Source organism: Saccopteryx bilineata, chromosome 2, assembly GCF_036850765.1.
Source record: "Saccopteryx bilineata isolate mSacBil1 chromosome 2, mSacBil1_pri_phased_curated, whole genome shotgun sequence".
Classification (NCBI taxonomy): Eukaryota; Metazoa; Chordata; class Mammalia; order Chiroptera; family Emballonuridae; genus Saccopteryx; species Saccopteryx bilineata.
In genome coordinates this window covers 143,235,194-143,247,927 of record NC_089491.1, presented here as the reverse complement: position 1 = coordinate 143,247,927, position 12,734 = coordinate 143,235,194, and the positions used below count along the sequence as shown (strand labels likewise).

The window sequence follows — 12,734 nt, the reverse complement described above, 5'->3', positions numbered from 1 at the left end:
ACTGATATCATAACAACCATATTCATTTGACCATAATTCCATTTTATGTATAATTTTGAAATAGAATTTCTTTTGGATGTAGTGATGTTCACATGTATATTAAAATAGAAAACAAGTTTTAAAAGTAGTATTCTAGTATATAGTATTAATGGTAATTTCATATTATGGTATAAAGGCATTACTTTTTGAAGTTCTTTTAAAGATGCCATAAAAAGGTCTTCTGTAAAGGTATAAAAGGCAGAGGATATCATTGAAAGTAGGCCTTTGTGGGAAACTGAGAAAATTGATTCACTTCAGATTAAAAAGAAAAAAAATCAATGGCATCTAAACACTTTTACAACATATATAAATTGAGAGTTTACATTTTATTGCTAAATAATTTCAACTGATAGTCTATATATTCTTCTTTGATATGATGCTGCTTGTTTTTCTACTTACTTTTTATTCATACAAAATGTATTGCCTTTTTACTGTGTATTGTCCTTTGATGATATCTTTTAAAATTTATTTTAAAGTCTTCAAGCTCATGTTTCATTTTTACCTTCTTATCACTCTCGCTTTTTACTGTCTGGTTTGTCCTTCATTGGCTTGGCCTTCCAATACTGTGCCTCGTGGTTTTGAAGGCTACAGAAACTTGAGGAAAGCAATCGAGAAGAAAGAAGGTTGGAATATTTCCCAGGTTTTTTATTAAAATGTCATTTAAATACTTAGTTGCCATTGAAAAGGAAATGTGTTATAGAATTATAGATTGTTTCAGACTAGATTAGCTTGGTGCTCCTAAAAGTAATGATGGTTTTGCAAAATTAAAAATACCAAATATAGTTTTGAAAATACTTTTTAAGTAGAAAACCTCAACTCATTGTAGGAATTAAAATTCAGGCAATTTTATGTGATTTCAAAATTAACTATCATCATTATTTAGGTGACTTAACCTTTCTTAGGTTGCAAATAACCCCAAAACCCCATCTGACTTTTAGAATGTATATTTCAGAAACTTGTGAGCAGACTGGGAATTATTAGTTGCATGGGAATGGGCATTTTGTTGCAGCCCATGCTAAATCATGGGTGAGCTCTCTGCTCTCTTGCTTACGTGAAGTTTATTCAAAAGCAACATTAATATGACAAAAAAGAAAAGGAAACTGTGGCCTTAGTACAGATAAGACTTACAAAGCATTTTAAAGTTGAATTAGGAAAACAAGTATTTTTAAGTGTATTTGAAGTGAGCATCAGAAACAAGATACCTATTTTTTTTATTTCTGTTTGAATTTTGAGCAAAATTTAGAAGCACCTTTCTCCATATAATAAACATTTGCATTTTACTTATTAGCATTATGGTTATTTAATTCAGGGTCAAGTAGTATTTTTACCTCTTAGAAGGATTTCTTATCATAGATTTTTTAAAACAAATCTCCAGATTATATAATCAAAAATGGTTAAGAAAAGAAACTGGTTTTAATAATATTTATATGTTTTAGAAGCACCATTTTAGAAATTTCATCTCTAAATAAGTCTCTGAGAATGTTTACTATGCAACAGCTAGGTAAAATAATATCTTACTTTAAACATGAAAGGTTAAAAATTATAATTTCTTGAAATTACTTAATTTACATTTTACAATTATATCATACACATTATATTATATTCTAAAGTTTCTATAAATCTAGTCTATAATTCTATAACTTATTTAAAGTATTCTATAATTAGAATTTTGAATGTCTATGAGTCATACTAGAACTCACCTGATTAATATTATATATATCTAGGACATTATGTTTATTATTGGAATTAAATTAAGGGCTTAAAAATGTGAAATTTCTTCAGAGTTAAAGTAGTGTGTGGAATTATTTTCCCACCTTAAAATATTTAAGTCCTTTTTATGTACTTAAGGGATTGGTTGCTTCCCATTTTTTATCATCTCTAAAGAACAGCAAAAGCAGAGCAGTTTGGTGTTCTAGGACAGGGCTCCTGGAGCATGGTATGCATACAGATCACCTGCGGAGTTTAATCAAATGATGATTCTGACTCAGGAGGACTGAGGCAGAGCCTGACAGTCTGTAGACCTAACAGGCTCCTGGTTGATGCTGGTGCTTCCCCGTCTGTGGACTGAACTTTGAGTGCCAGATCTAACACATTGGTCTGGGAGTCTTGACACCTGATTTTAGTCCGATTGAGTGGAATAAATTACCCAGGCCACAGCTTCTTTTTTGGTTGTCAGTAAAAACGTTGACACTGGTTGTCAAGCATTAAAGGGGTTAAATAAACCACAAGAGCACTAGTGTTCCTTTCAGCTCCAAGATTCCAATTCTATATAAAGTGCAGACTTAACTGTCTTTCATTGCCGCTTAGTTATTTTTGATTCCAGTTTGCCCCAGTTTATTAAGAAAAACTTGAATATTTGATGTATAATAATTATAAAGTATCAATTTGTACTTTAAAAGCTTAAGCCTTATGTGATTTATGAAGGTAAATTAATAAGTTAAACTGGATAATGGAGGGAGGAAGAGAGTGTGTTTGGTCAAAAGTTTGTAATAAAGTGGTTGTACAGCTATAAACCTGAGGAAAAGAGAATTGGGGTTAAAATTTGAAGTAATAAAGGAACCAACAATAACAAAAATTATATGCTGCAACAGTTGCAGGTGAGAGAGACTATCCAGGTGAGGGAACGGGGAATGCTAATGGGGCTATCTTTTCTAACACATTCTCCTCTCTAAGCCCTGAACCTTAACCTTATTTCTACATCTCAGGTAGAGATGTTTGAGCATATGGCACTGACCTTTGAGTGGAATGATTGAATGAAGGGGCAGTTTCTTTCTAGGTGCTCAACTTGAACTGTGTGATGGTGGAAAATCAGCAGTTCTACTATAGTCCAAGTGATGTAAGACAGGCATTCAGTCTATTCAGCCTTTCTCTCTAACAAAATGATGTAACAACTCTCATGGAACCTTGTTATAATTTACTTGAATCCTTTCCGGTCAAAATTGTTTTATTGCTATTTCTACTGCTAGCTTCTTCTCACCCTAGAGATATTCTGTCTTCCATGCATCGTTATGCATCTTTCAACCTGCCATTGAACTGTAACATAATTAATGTGTGTGACAGGTAGGCAGAGGTTCCAGACGGAGGTGCTTTTGCACAGTCCTGAGGATTGATATATTGATATATTGATATTTAACACGGCACATGTATTGTGCACATCCTCTGGGTATTGGGAAAATAATACTGAGCCAAACAGACATGATCCCTGCCCTCATGAGGCTTACAGTCTAGTAGAGAAGAAAGAAATTAAAGAGATAATCCAGAAGTAAACATAAATTAAGAACTCTGAAAAGTACAATAAAGAAAAAGTATTTATAATTTATCTTGTCTTGAGACCTAAACATTAGAGTTTAATAATAATAACAGGGCCTAAATAAGATTAAATTTTTAGTCTAGACTCTAAAAATAAATCCATTATTTAATATGATAGGATATCTGAAATAAATGATAACTGTTATAAAGTTATTCTGATAGAGTTTTTAAACTCATTATAGGGGGGATTTTATTCGGTGAATATTGCCTTATTTGAGTGTTCTTTTTATTCTTAATAATTTAAAAATGTTACTGTAGCACAAGAGGAAAAATTTTCAAATGTAGATACATTTAAAGTTCACTCTCTTAATATTACTTAACCTGATTAAATGTACACTCTGATGTGCAGAAATATAACTTCTGTATATAATTGATTATGGTTGCTATTCTCCAAAAAGGGCCAAGTGATTGAAATGTGCCAGGGGCTTCTATAGAGTTTTTTGTCTTTTCCTCAGGGCCACCCAGCTGAACTAGTTTAGTTATAACCATTAACTGACATTAGTGTGTAGTTAAGAGCTGTTAGTACTCAATAATTGAAGAGGAGGCTTCTGTTTATATAGGGAATCTTGTGTCTGACCCTGAAACTTAGTATTCACTGACAGATCAGGCTGCACTTTAGACAGTTTTGATGTACAAAGACTCATTTCCATGAGATCCTCAGAAACAGATCTGTGCTGTAGGTATGACCTCCTAGACCCTGGTCGGCAATCTGCGGCTCATGGGCCACATATGGCTCTTTGGCCCCTTGAGTGTGGCTCTTCCACAAAATACCACATGTGGGTGCTACCTGGATAAGGAATGTACCTACCTATATAGTTTAAGTTTAAAAAATTTGGCTCTCAAAAGAAATTTCAATTGTTGTACTGTTGATATTTGGCTCTGTTGACTAATGAGTTTGCCGACCACTGACCTAGGATAAAAGCATCATGAGCTATTTATTACCTGAACATTCTGTTGGGTGCAGCCAGTGTAGACAAATTTACTGTGTAATAAAGATCTATTTATTCTGGATCTTTGCATTTATTCTTCAGTTGTATTAGGATGTCAATAAATATGCAGTTTTTGTATCTTTGTATTTAGATGCAAAAGGTTTTATATATTAAGATGAGAAAACATAAATCTTTGTTTTGATTACATTTGAATTGAAATTGCCTAGATTCTAGTTACCGAATTTTTCGCTCCATAAGGCACTTTTCTCCCTCAAAAGTGGAGGGAGAAATGCCCGTGCGTCTTTTGGAGTGAAAAATACGGTATTTTATTAAATATTTTAACATATCATTTGGTTCAGAATATTTTTTTTTCTTATTTTCTTCCTTAAAACCCTAGGTGTGTCTTATGGTCAGGTGCATCTTATGGAGCGAAAAATTCGGTAACTGGCTGTTACTGTGACTAGTTCTTAGCTGTCTCATCAGGTCTCATGCTCCAGGGTGTAATCTGTTTGTCAGTGTTTCTGGAAAGTAAGTTTTCCTTCATTAATATAAGTCACTAAACTATTGGTTGAATGGCAGTTTCTATTTTCTCTGAAGCATCAGACACGGGAACTTAGGTTAGTAAACGATCAGCTCTTCTAGTTTGCTTTCCCAGATAATCGATGATTTTTAAATACCCGAAACAAAATGTGATCATTTTTCTCTCTACTTTAATACCATAACCTTTTGTTTCTTTTTTTTGAAAGTGTGGCTGGTAAAGAGGATAATGCAGACACTGACCAAGAGAAGAAAGAAGAAAAGGGTAGTTCAGAAAGAGAAAACAATGAATTAGAGGTGGTAAGTATGTAAACATGAGCTTGTCAGTTTCAGTCCCTGGATTAGGCTGTTCTTGGTTGCTGATCACTATACTAACTAATATGTAGAAAAGAGGAATGGTTATCATGCATTTTTTTTAAATTGTTTTCTTGAAAAACTACTTTCTTTAGATATGTGAGCTATAAATATTGGCAGCACTAATTTTTATGTATTATGAAAGTATTGTGTATTGGGGGATAGAATCCTACAAAAGATGAAATACTTTCAGATTAAAGACAAAATTGTTATGTAAGTAACTTTAAAAATGTGGAATGATTTTTGAACTGATGAAAAACGAACTTCTTGTACTTCAGTACTTGGTACTAGTAGTCTCTCTTAATGAGGCAGTCAGTTTCTTTTGCCATAACTGGGCTATTAATGGTCACAAACCACATTTTAGGAAGAAAATCAGGAAGTGAGTGATCATGAGGATGAGGAAGAAGAGGAGGAAGAAGAAGAAGATGACATTGAAGGGGGTGAAAGCTCTGATGAATCAGATTCTGAATCAGATGAAAAAGGTACTTCCCCTTTGGTACGAGAACAAAAATTAATTTGGGAACTTGTTCAAGTTGTAACATTCTCCACTTCATCCTTGATGGAAATAGCTTTTAGAGCTGCTGACCTATGTATGCCCTGTGAGGCTCATGCTTCTTCCCTTATTGGGTTTAGTCACTGTGTGATTTCCATTCTTATTTAGTACAGATAATATCTGTTGTCCTGATCAGTGTGAACGCTCTTTATCTTGTTCAACTGTTGTAGGTTTTGCTTTATCTTGAACATTTTTTTTTATGATTGCTAAGAGAATACCTAGATGGAGGTGTTCGTTTTCATGCTCTTGCTTAAAAGACAGAACTGTAATATTTTTATCTCTCCAAGTATTTTTATTTTCTTCTTTTATAAATAGCCAATTATCAGGCAGACTTAGCAAACATTACTTGTGAAATTGCAATCAAGCAAAAGCTGATTGATGAACTGGAAAACAGCCAGAGAAGACTGCAGACGCTGAAAAAGCAGTATGAAGAGAAGCTAATGATGCTGCAACATAAAATTCGGGACACTCAGCTTGAAAGAGACCAGGTGCTCCAAAACTTAGGTAAGAACTATATTTAATGCAGATTAAAATACAAAATCATCAAAATAGATTTTTCCCATGTCTTCCTTTAGAAGAAAATATCATATCAGAAGCCACGTTAAGTGTGAATATGTCTTATATGTTAAATATTGTTTATTTTGTTTATTTCATTCTGGCACCTGTCTAGACTTTTAAATTCTTGTCTAAAGTTGTGGTTAATTGTTTTAATGTCTGATTTATGCTGGAAACATTTTCTCAATTAAAAAGATTTGAATAATTGTTTTAAAAAAGGTTAAGAGTAGATAATAAAAGAGACAGTGATTCAAAGATACCCTGGTTTGTGTTGGGGAGGTGGTTCTTCTTTAAAGTCATGAGTTGTAAATCCATGAAATAACCATCTGTGTCTCACAAAAACAAATACAAATATCCTTTGATCATTTAGGCTCGGTGGAATCTTACTCAGAAGAAAAGGCCAAAAAAGTTAGGTCTGAATATGAAAAGAAACTCCAAACCATGAATAAAGAATTGCAGAGACTTCAGACAGCTCAAAAAGAGCATGCAAGGTTGCTTAAAAATCAGTCTCAATATGAAAAGCAGTTGAAGAAATTGCAGCAGGATGTGATGGAAATGAAAAAAACAAAGGTATTGATTATATTTTCCATTAAAGTTTGACGTTGAGGATGTTAGTGTCATTTGAGACAAAAAAAATTATTGCTGTTCTTTCCATATTCAATAAAAGGTAACCCTGTCTTACAAATGATGTACTACTTCCTTTGGGCAATTAGAAATTGTTTTCTATAGTCATACATTCTCAAACCTTTCTTCAGAGAAGCTGAAAAGCATGTGGTCTACATGGCTTCTCAGATTTTGGTGCATATTTCTCCTTTTAAAAATGTTACATGAGGTCAACAAAAATATAAAATATTTCAAACATGCTAAATGTTTAAGATATTAAACATTACAGATATATTCAAAGCCACCTTTATATTTCTTACTGATTATATTCCTCTTTCCCTGAGAGGTAACAACCATCTTGAATTTGATGTTTATTATTCCCATGCATAGAAAAGTATAAATGTTCTTCCCTAGACTGAAGAGAGTACATAAATCCTGATTTGTTACCTGTTTTTATTGTGGTATCAGTTATTAACATTTGGCATAAAAATCAATGTTGTTTTCTTAAAATAGCAAATGTGAAAATGTGTAGGAAGTAGGTTATTATGTTGTGTATTTGCTGATGACAGCGACAAGAGCTGAAATTATTCAGCACTTACTATATGCCAAATATAATAAAAGCCAAGCACTGTTATAAACTCTGCTCAGATATTAACTCATTGAATTCTCATTAGAGTTCACTACCATAGAACTATTATCTCCATTTTGTATATGTGAAAACCAAAACCTAAAGAGGTTAAGTAACTTGTTCAAGGTTGCACAGATACTAGTAGTAAGTACCAAAAATTCATTCATATAAAGACTGAATGCTGAATGTAAAAATGGTAGAGTACTAAGCAACTAGATAAAAACATACTATAAATATATTAGAAATAGAAATGTATTAAATTCACAAATATCAAAATTGACCGTTTGAAATGCAGCAAACCTCCACATGTTTGTATGCTAAATTTCAGAATTCTCAGAACTTACTTCCATGCATGTGGTTTATTTAATGAATATTATAACAGGGTAATTCCAATAGATATATTTACTTAATATTTTAGGTTCGCCTAATGAAACAGATGAAAGAGGAACAAGAAAAAGCCAGATTGACAGAGTCTAGAAGAAACAGAGAGATTGCTCAGTTGAAAAAAGATCAACGTAAAAGAGATGTAAGTGAATTTTACCTCTCAGTTATATACGAATGTTGTACATAAATCAAAATTGTTTAATAAATGGAAGGAAATTTTCTGATAATGGTAACTACTAAAGACAGGCTAAGAACAATAAGCATTAATTTCATATGATGTTTATTATAGTATGTGGATTATAGTTATTCAGTATAAAACTTTATTAAAAACACTAATATTATAAAAAATTTTTATCCTTCTTTTCTAAGTGAGATGAGGGGAGATAGAGAGACAGACTCCTGCATGTGCCCCAACTGGGATTCACCTGGCACCCCCATCTGGGGCCAACGCTCTGCCATCTGGGGCAATGCTTACAACTGAGCTAGTTTTAGCACCTGAGTTGGAGGCTCCATGGAGCCATCCTCAGAGCCTGGGCTGATGTGCTCCAACCAATCCAGCCATGGCTGTAGGGGGTGGGGAGGGAGAGAAAGAGAGAAGGGGGGGGGGGGAGGAAGAGGCATGGAGAAGCAGATGGTAGCTTCTCCTGTGTGCCCTGACCATGTATCGAACCTGGGACATCCACATGCCAGGCCGACACTCTACCACTAAGCCAACCAGCCAGAGCTATCATAATATATTTTATTGATGACTTATTTTCTAGCACAAAGTTATCAAAGTGAATTCCTGTTATAGCATGTAATAGTAGTTCATTCCTTTTTATGGCTGTATGGACAGGACACATTTTACTTACTCATTCCTTGATGGACAGACCTTTGAATTATTTACACTTTGGCTATTTTTTTTTTTTGTATTTTTCTGAAACTGGAAACGGTGAGAGACAGTCAGACAGACTCCCTCATGCGCCCAACCGGGATCCACCCGGCACGCCCACCAGGGGCGACGCTCTGCCCACCATGGGGCGATGATCTGCCCCTCCGGCGCGTCGCTCTGCCGCGACCAGAGCCACTCTAGCGCCTGGGGCAGAGGCCAAGGAGCCATCCCCAGCGCCCGGGCCATCTTTGCTCCAGTGGAGCCTTGGCTGTGGGAGGGGAAGAGAGAGATAGAGAGGAAGGGGGGGGGGGTGAGGGGTGGAGAAGCAAATGGGCGCTTCTCCTATGTGCCCTGGCCGGGAATCGAACCCGGGTCCCCCGCACGCCAGGCCGACGCTCTACCGCTGAGGCAACCAGCCAGGGCCTGGCTATTTTTTTTTAATGAAAACTTTTGGATGACAGGAACAATTGCCTTATACAATATATGCTATTTAATTTTTATTACTAATTCATATAAAATATAGAGAGATCAATATTGAACAATTAACTCATGGGAATCTTATCTATAACATATGATCATATATGATATACTATTCTATTATAAAGATGTGTGAGGCTGGCTAATTACATACAAAGCTAACATTCAGATTCCTTTTCTCTTTTTTATTTGTTGGTTTGTGAGAATATTGACCTTTCTATATTGTTTCCTGTCATATTCATCTTTGAACTGTTAGAGAATCAAGTATATTTGTACAACTTACAAAAATATGGATGTTTAAGATTTTACTTTTAATAAGATGAAATATAATGTGGTAACAAGTTTCAAACTGTATGTTAATTTTAGTTTTTGGTAATTTATTCATTTACAAAAAGATTTATTAAGTTTGCCTCTATGTTGATCATTATTGTAGACAATAAGATATGGTGATAAGATAAAATACTTTACTCTAAGAATTTTCTTCTGGTGACACAGAAATATGCCTAAGCATGAGATGAATGATCTATTTGAATTTAGGATACAAAACACAAGGAGTTATTTGTTATATCACAAAATTTAATTAAGTTCAATTTCTAAACTTTGTCCAAGATCATATAGTTGCATAAATGACATATCCAGAATTAGGATCTATGTTGTTTTAATTCAGAAGTCTTCCCTAAATTATAGCCTTATGAAATGGCTTCAAATAATCCATAATTAATTATCTGTATCATAGGGAGCATGTTGAAACAAACTAATAGCCAATACTAACATGCTTTATTGTCAGTTTACTTTATTCAACATGTTCAAAATTATTATAAAGTGCTAGCACAATTAATTTATGTTCTCCCACATTTAAAGCAGTGTTTGGAATGACTGTCCATATTGTAAAGTATGTCTATTGAAATATTGTGGCCCTGTTCAGTTGGCTCAGTAGATAGAACGTCATCCCAGCATATGGAATTCACAGGTTTGATTCCTGGTCAGGGCACACATGAGAAGTGACCTTATGCTTCTCTTCCCTGCCCTCTCCCCCTTCTCTGTCTCTTCTCGTCTTGCAGCCAGTGGCTTGAATGGTGTGGGCATCAGCCTCAGGCACTGAGGATACCTCAGTTGATCTAAGCATCAGCCCCAAATGGGGTTTGCCAGGTGGATCTTGGTTGGGGCACATGTAGAAGTCTGTCTCTTTATCTCCTGCCTCTCACTTAAAAAAAAAATTCTAAGCTATATTTCCTCCTGTGTGTACCCAGCCAACAAACAAAATGTCTAACAAAAATGAAATGAGAATAGTTGTAAAGCATTTAGTAAAGTATTTGTATATAGTAAGTACTATTTGAGTGTTCGTTAAATAAAAGTATGTGTCACAGAGATAGCTTTTCATTTTTCAGAGAGAGATAGCTAATCAATATACATTTGTATTTATTGGAATAAAATGTATGTGTGTAATAATGGATGTATGGTTGTTGTTAGCTCAGATTTTGCTAAGAACTCCTATAGTTCTCAGCAGGATCAGGAATATGTTAATGTAGGAGTAGGAAGTATTGTATCTTCCAGTTTACTATTTTAACTTATTCATATTATTTTATAGCATCAACTTAGACTTCTGGAAGCCCAAAAAAGAAACCAAGAAGTGGTTCTTCGTCGCAAGACCGAAGAGGCAAGTGAGGCATTTGGAGGAAACATTCTGACTTTGAGATAAATTATGTATTTCTATAGACTGAGGGAATGAGTCAACCTCTGTTGCCATTTCAGGTTACAGCTCTTCGTCGGCAAGTCAGACCAATGTCAGATAAAGTGGCTGGGAAAGTCACTCGGAAGCTGAGCTCATCTGACACCCCTGTTCAGGACACAGGTTCCAGTGCAGCTGCTGTAGAAACAGATGCATCGAGGGCCGGAACTCAGCAGAAAATGAGAATTCCTGTGGCAAGAGTCCAGGCCTTACCAACGCCCACAACAAATGGCACCAGGTCAACTGGATTCTTCTGTTCCTCCTAACACAATCTTTGTGGCATTATTACTAAATGTTGGATTTAATTGAGAAACAGCATAGTATTTGCTAGCACGCAATCAAATAAGCATGTGAGTCATTATGTTTGTCTGTTTTTTATATGATTACAGAAAAAAATACCAGAGGAAAGGATTGACTGGCCGAGTGTTTATTTCCAAGACGGCTCGCATGAAGTGGCAGCTTCTTGAGCGCAGGGTCACAGACATCATCATGCAGAAAATGACGATTTCCAATATGGAGGCCGATATGAACAGACTCCTCAAGGTTTGGAAAATAGGAGCATATAGGCTCTCCTTTAGCTGGCCGTTAATTTTCAGTTTTTCAAATTAGTTCCCTGGGTAATTTTAATATTTAACAAGGTTTCTTTCAGTGAGTTTTGGTTGCCTTGTATATAAATTGATGAACATCATTTTTTAACATTTGAGGTAAGAACAGGTAATAGGAGATCTATACTCATCACACATTTTTAAGTGTACAGCATAGTATTGTTAACTGTAAGCACAATGTTCTTATAGTTCTTATAGCAGAACTCTAGAATGTTTTTATCTTGCATAATGAAGCCATTCTACTTATTACTTCTATGAATTTGACTCTTTTCCATACCTCATACATGTGGAATCCTTCAGTTTTGTCCTTTTCTGACTCACTTACTTCACTTAACATAATAGTCTTAAGGTCCTAGATGAATATCATTTCTTAAAATCTAACCTTTTTTCCTCAATAGCAACGGGAAGAACTCACAAGAAGAAGAGAAAAACTTTCAAAAAGAAGGGAAAAGATAGTCAAGGAGAGTGGAGAGGGAGATAAAAATGTGGTTAACATCAATGAGGAGATGGAATCATTAACTGCCAATATAGATTACATCAATGACAGTATTTCTGATTGTCAAGCCAACATCATGCAAATGGAAGAAGCAAAGGTTTGTAATTAAAGCAAATGTTTTATACTTTACTAAAAGGTATTTTTTATTATTAAAGGCATTTTTAATTTTTATATGAAGGGATTTTTAAAATTGACTTAATGATTCCTATTTGTATGAATACCACTTCCTGCCTGCTCTCCAGATCTCTCTGTTCATTTTTGTAATGTTATGTATTGTTTGTAAAAGATATATATCATGTATTCATCCACCTTGAATTCAGTGTGTCTTATCTTTTCAACTAGACCATATATTTCTTGGTGTAGGGGTTATATTATACACTATTCTGAGGAGTCTCATTAGCTGGCTTACTACTGTCAAATAAATATGTGAAACAATAGACATTTGCCTTCCATTTTAAATACAGTTAGCTCACAGTAATGTTACATCATATGCTGGTTTGATGCAGGAAGAAGGAGAAACACTAGATGTCACTGCAGTCATTAATGCGTGCACACTCACAGAAGCCCGATACCTGCTAGATCACTTCCTGTCAATGGGCATCAATAAGGTAAGGGCAACACTATTATTGAAAACCTAAGTTTTGATTAATTCATTGTAGTTTTGT

The 12,734-nt window shown here is 34.7% G+C and overlaps 1 protein-coding gene across 16 annotated transcripts in view; it reads left to right on the top strand.

Annotated features, from left to right (window-relative positions):
- Positions 1 to 12,734, top strand: part of KIF21A (kinesin family member 21A) — a 156,465-nt gene that overhangs the window by 106,986 nt on the left and 36,745 nt on the right. For 9 of the 16 annotated variants that reach the window (XM_066258099.1, XM_066258108.1, XM_066258107.1 and 6 more), the window contains exons 12-22: positions 624 to 662; positions 5,024 to 5,114; positions 5,533 to 5,650; positions 6,037 to 6,225; positions 6,647 to 6,846; positions 7,926 to 8,033; positions 10,828 to 10,896; positions 10,992 to 11,206; positions 11,358 to 11,511; positions 11,972 to 12,166; positions 12,576 to 12,677. In XM_066258099.1, the coding sequence (XP_066114196.1) occupies positions 624 to 662; positions 5,024 to 5,114; positions 5,533 to 5,650; positions 6,037 to 6,225; positions 6,647 to 6,846; positions 7,926 to 8,033; positions 10,828 to 10,896; positions 10,992 to 11,206; positions 11,358 to 11,511; positions 11,972 to 12,166; positions 12,576 to 12,677 (1,480 nt within the window). The remainder of the gene's footprint in view (positions 1 to 623; positions 663 to 5,023; positions 5,115 to 5,532; positions 5,651 to 6,036; positions 6,226 to 6,646; positions 6,847 to 7,925; positions 8,034 to 10,827; positions 10,897 to 10,991; positions 11,207 to 11,357; positions 11,512 to 11,971; positions 12,167 to 12,575; positions 12,678 to 12,734) is intronic. The other 7 variants (XM_066258111.1, XM_066258105.1, XM_066258104.1 and 4 more) reach the window with 1 other exon arrangement.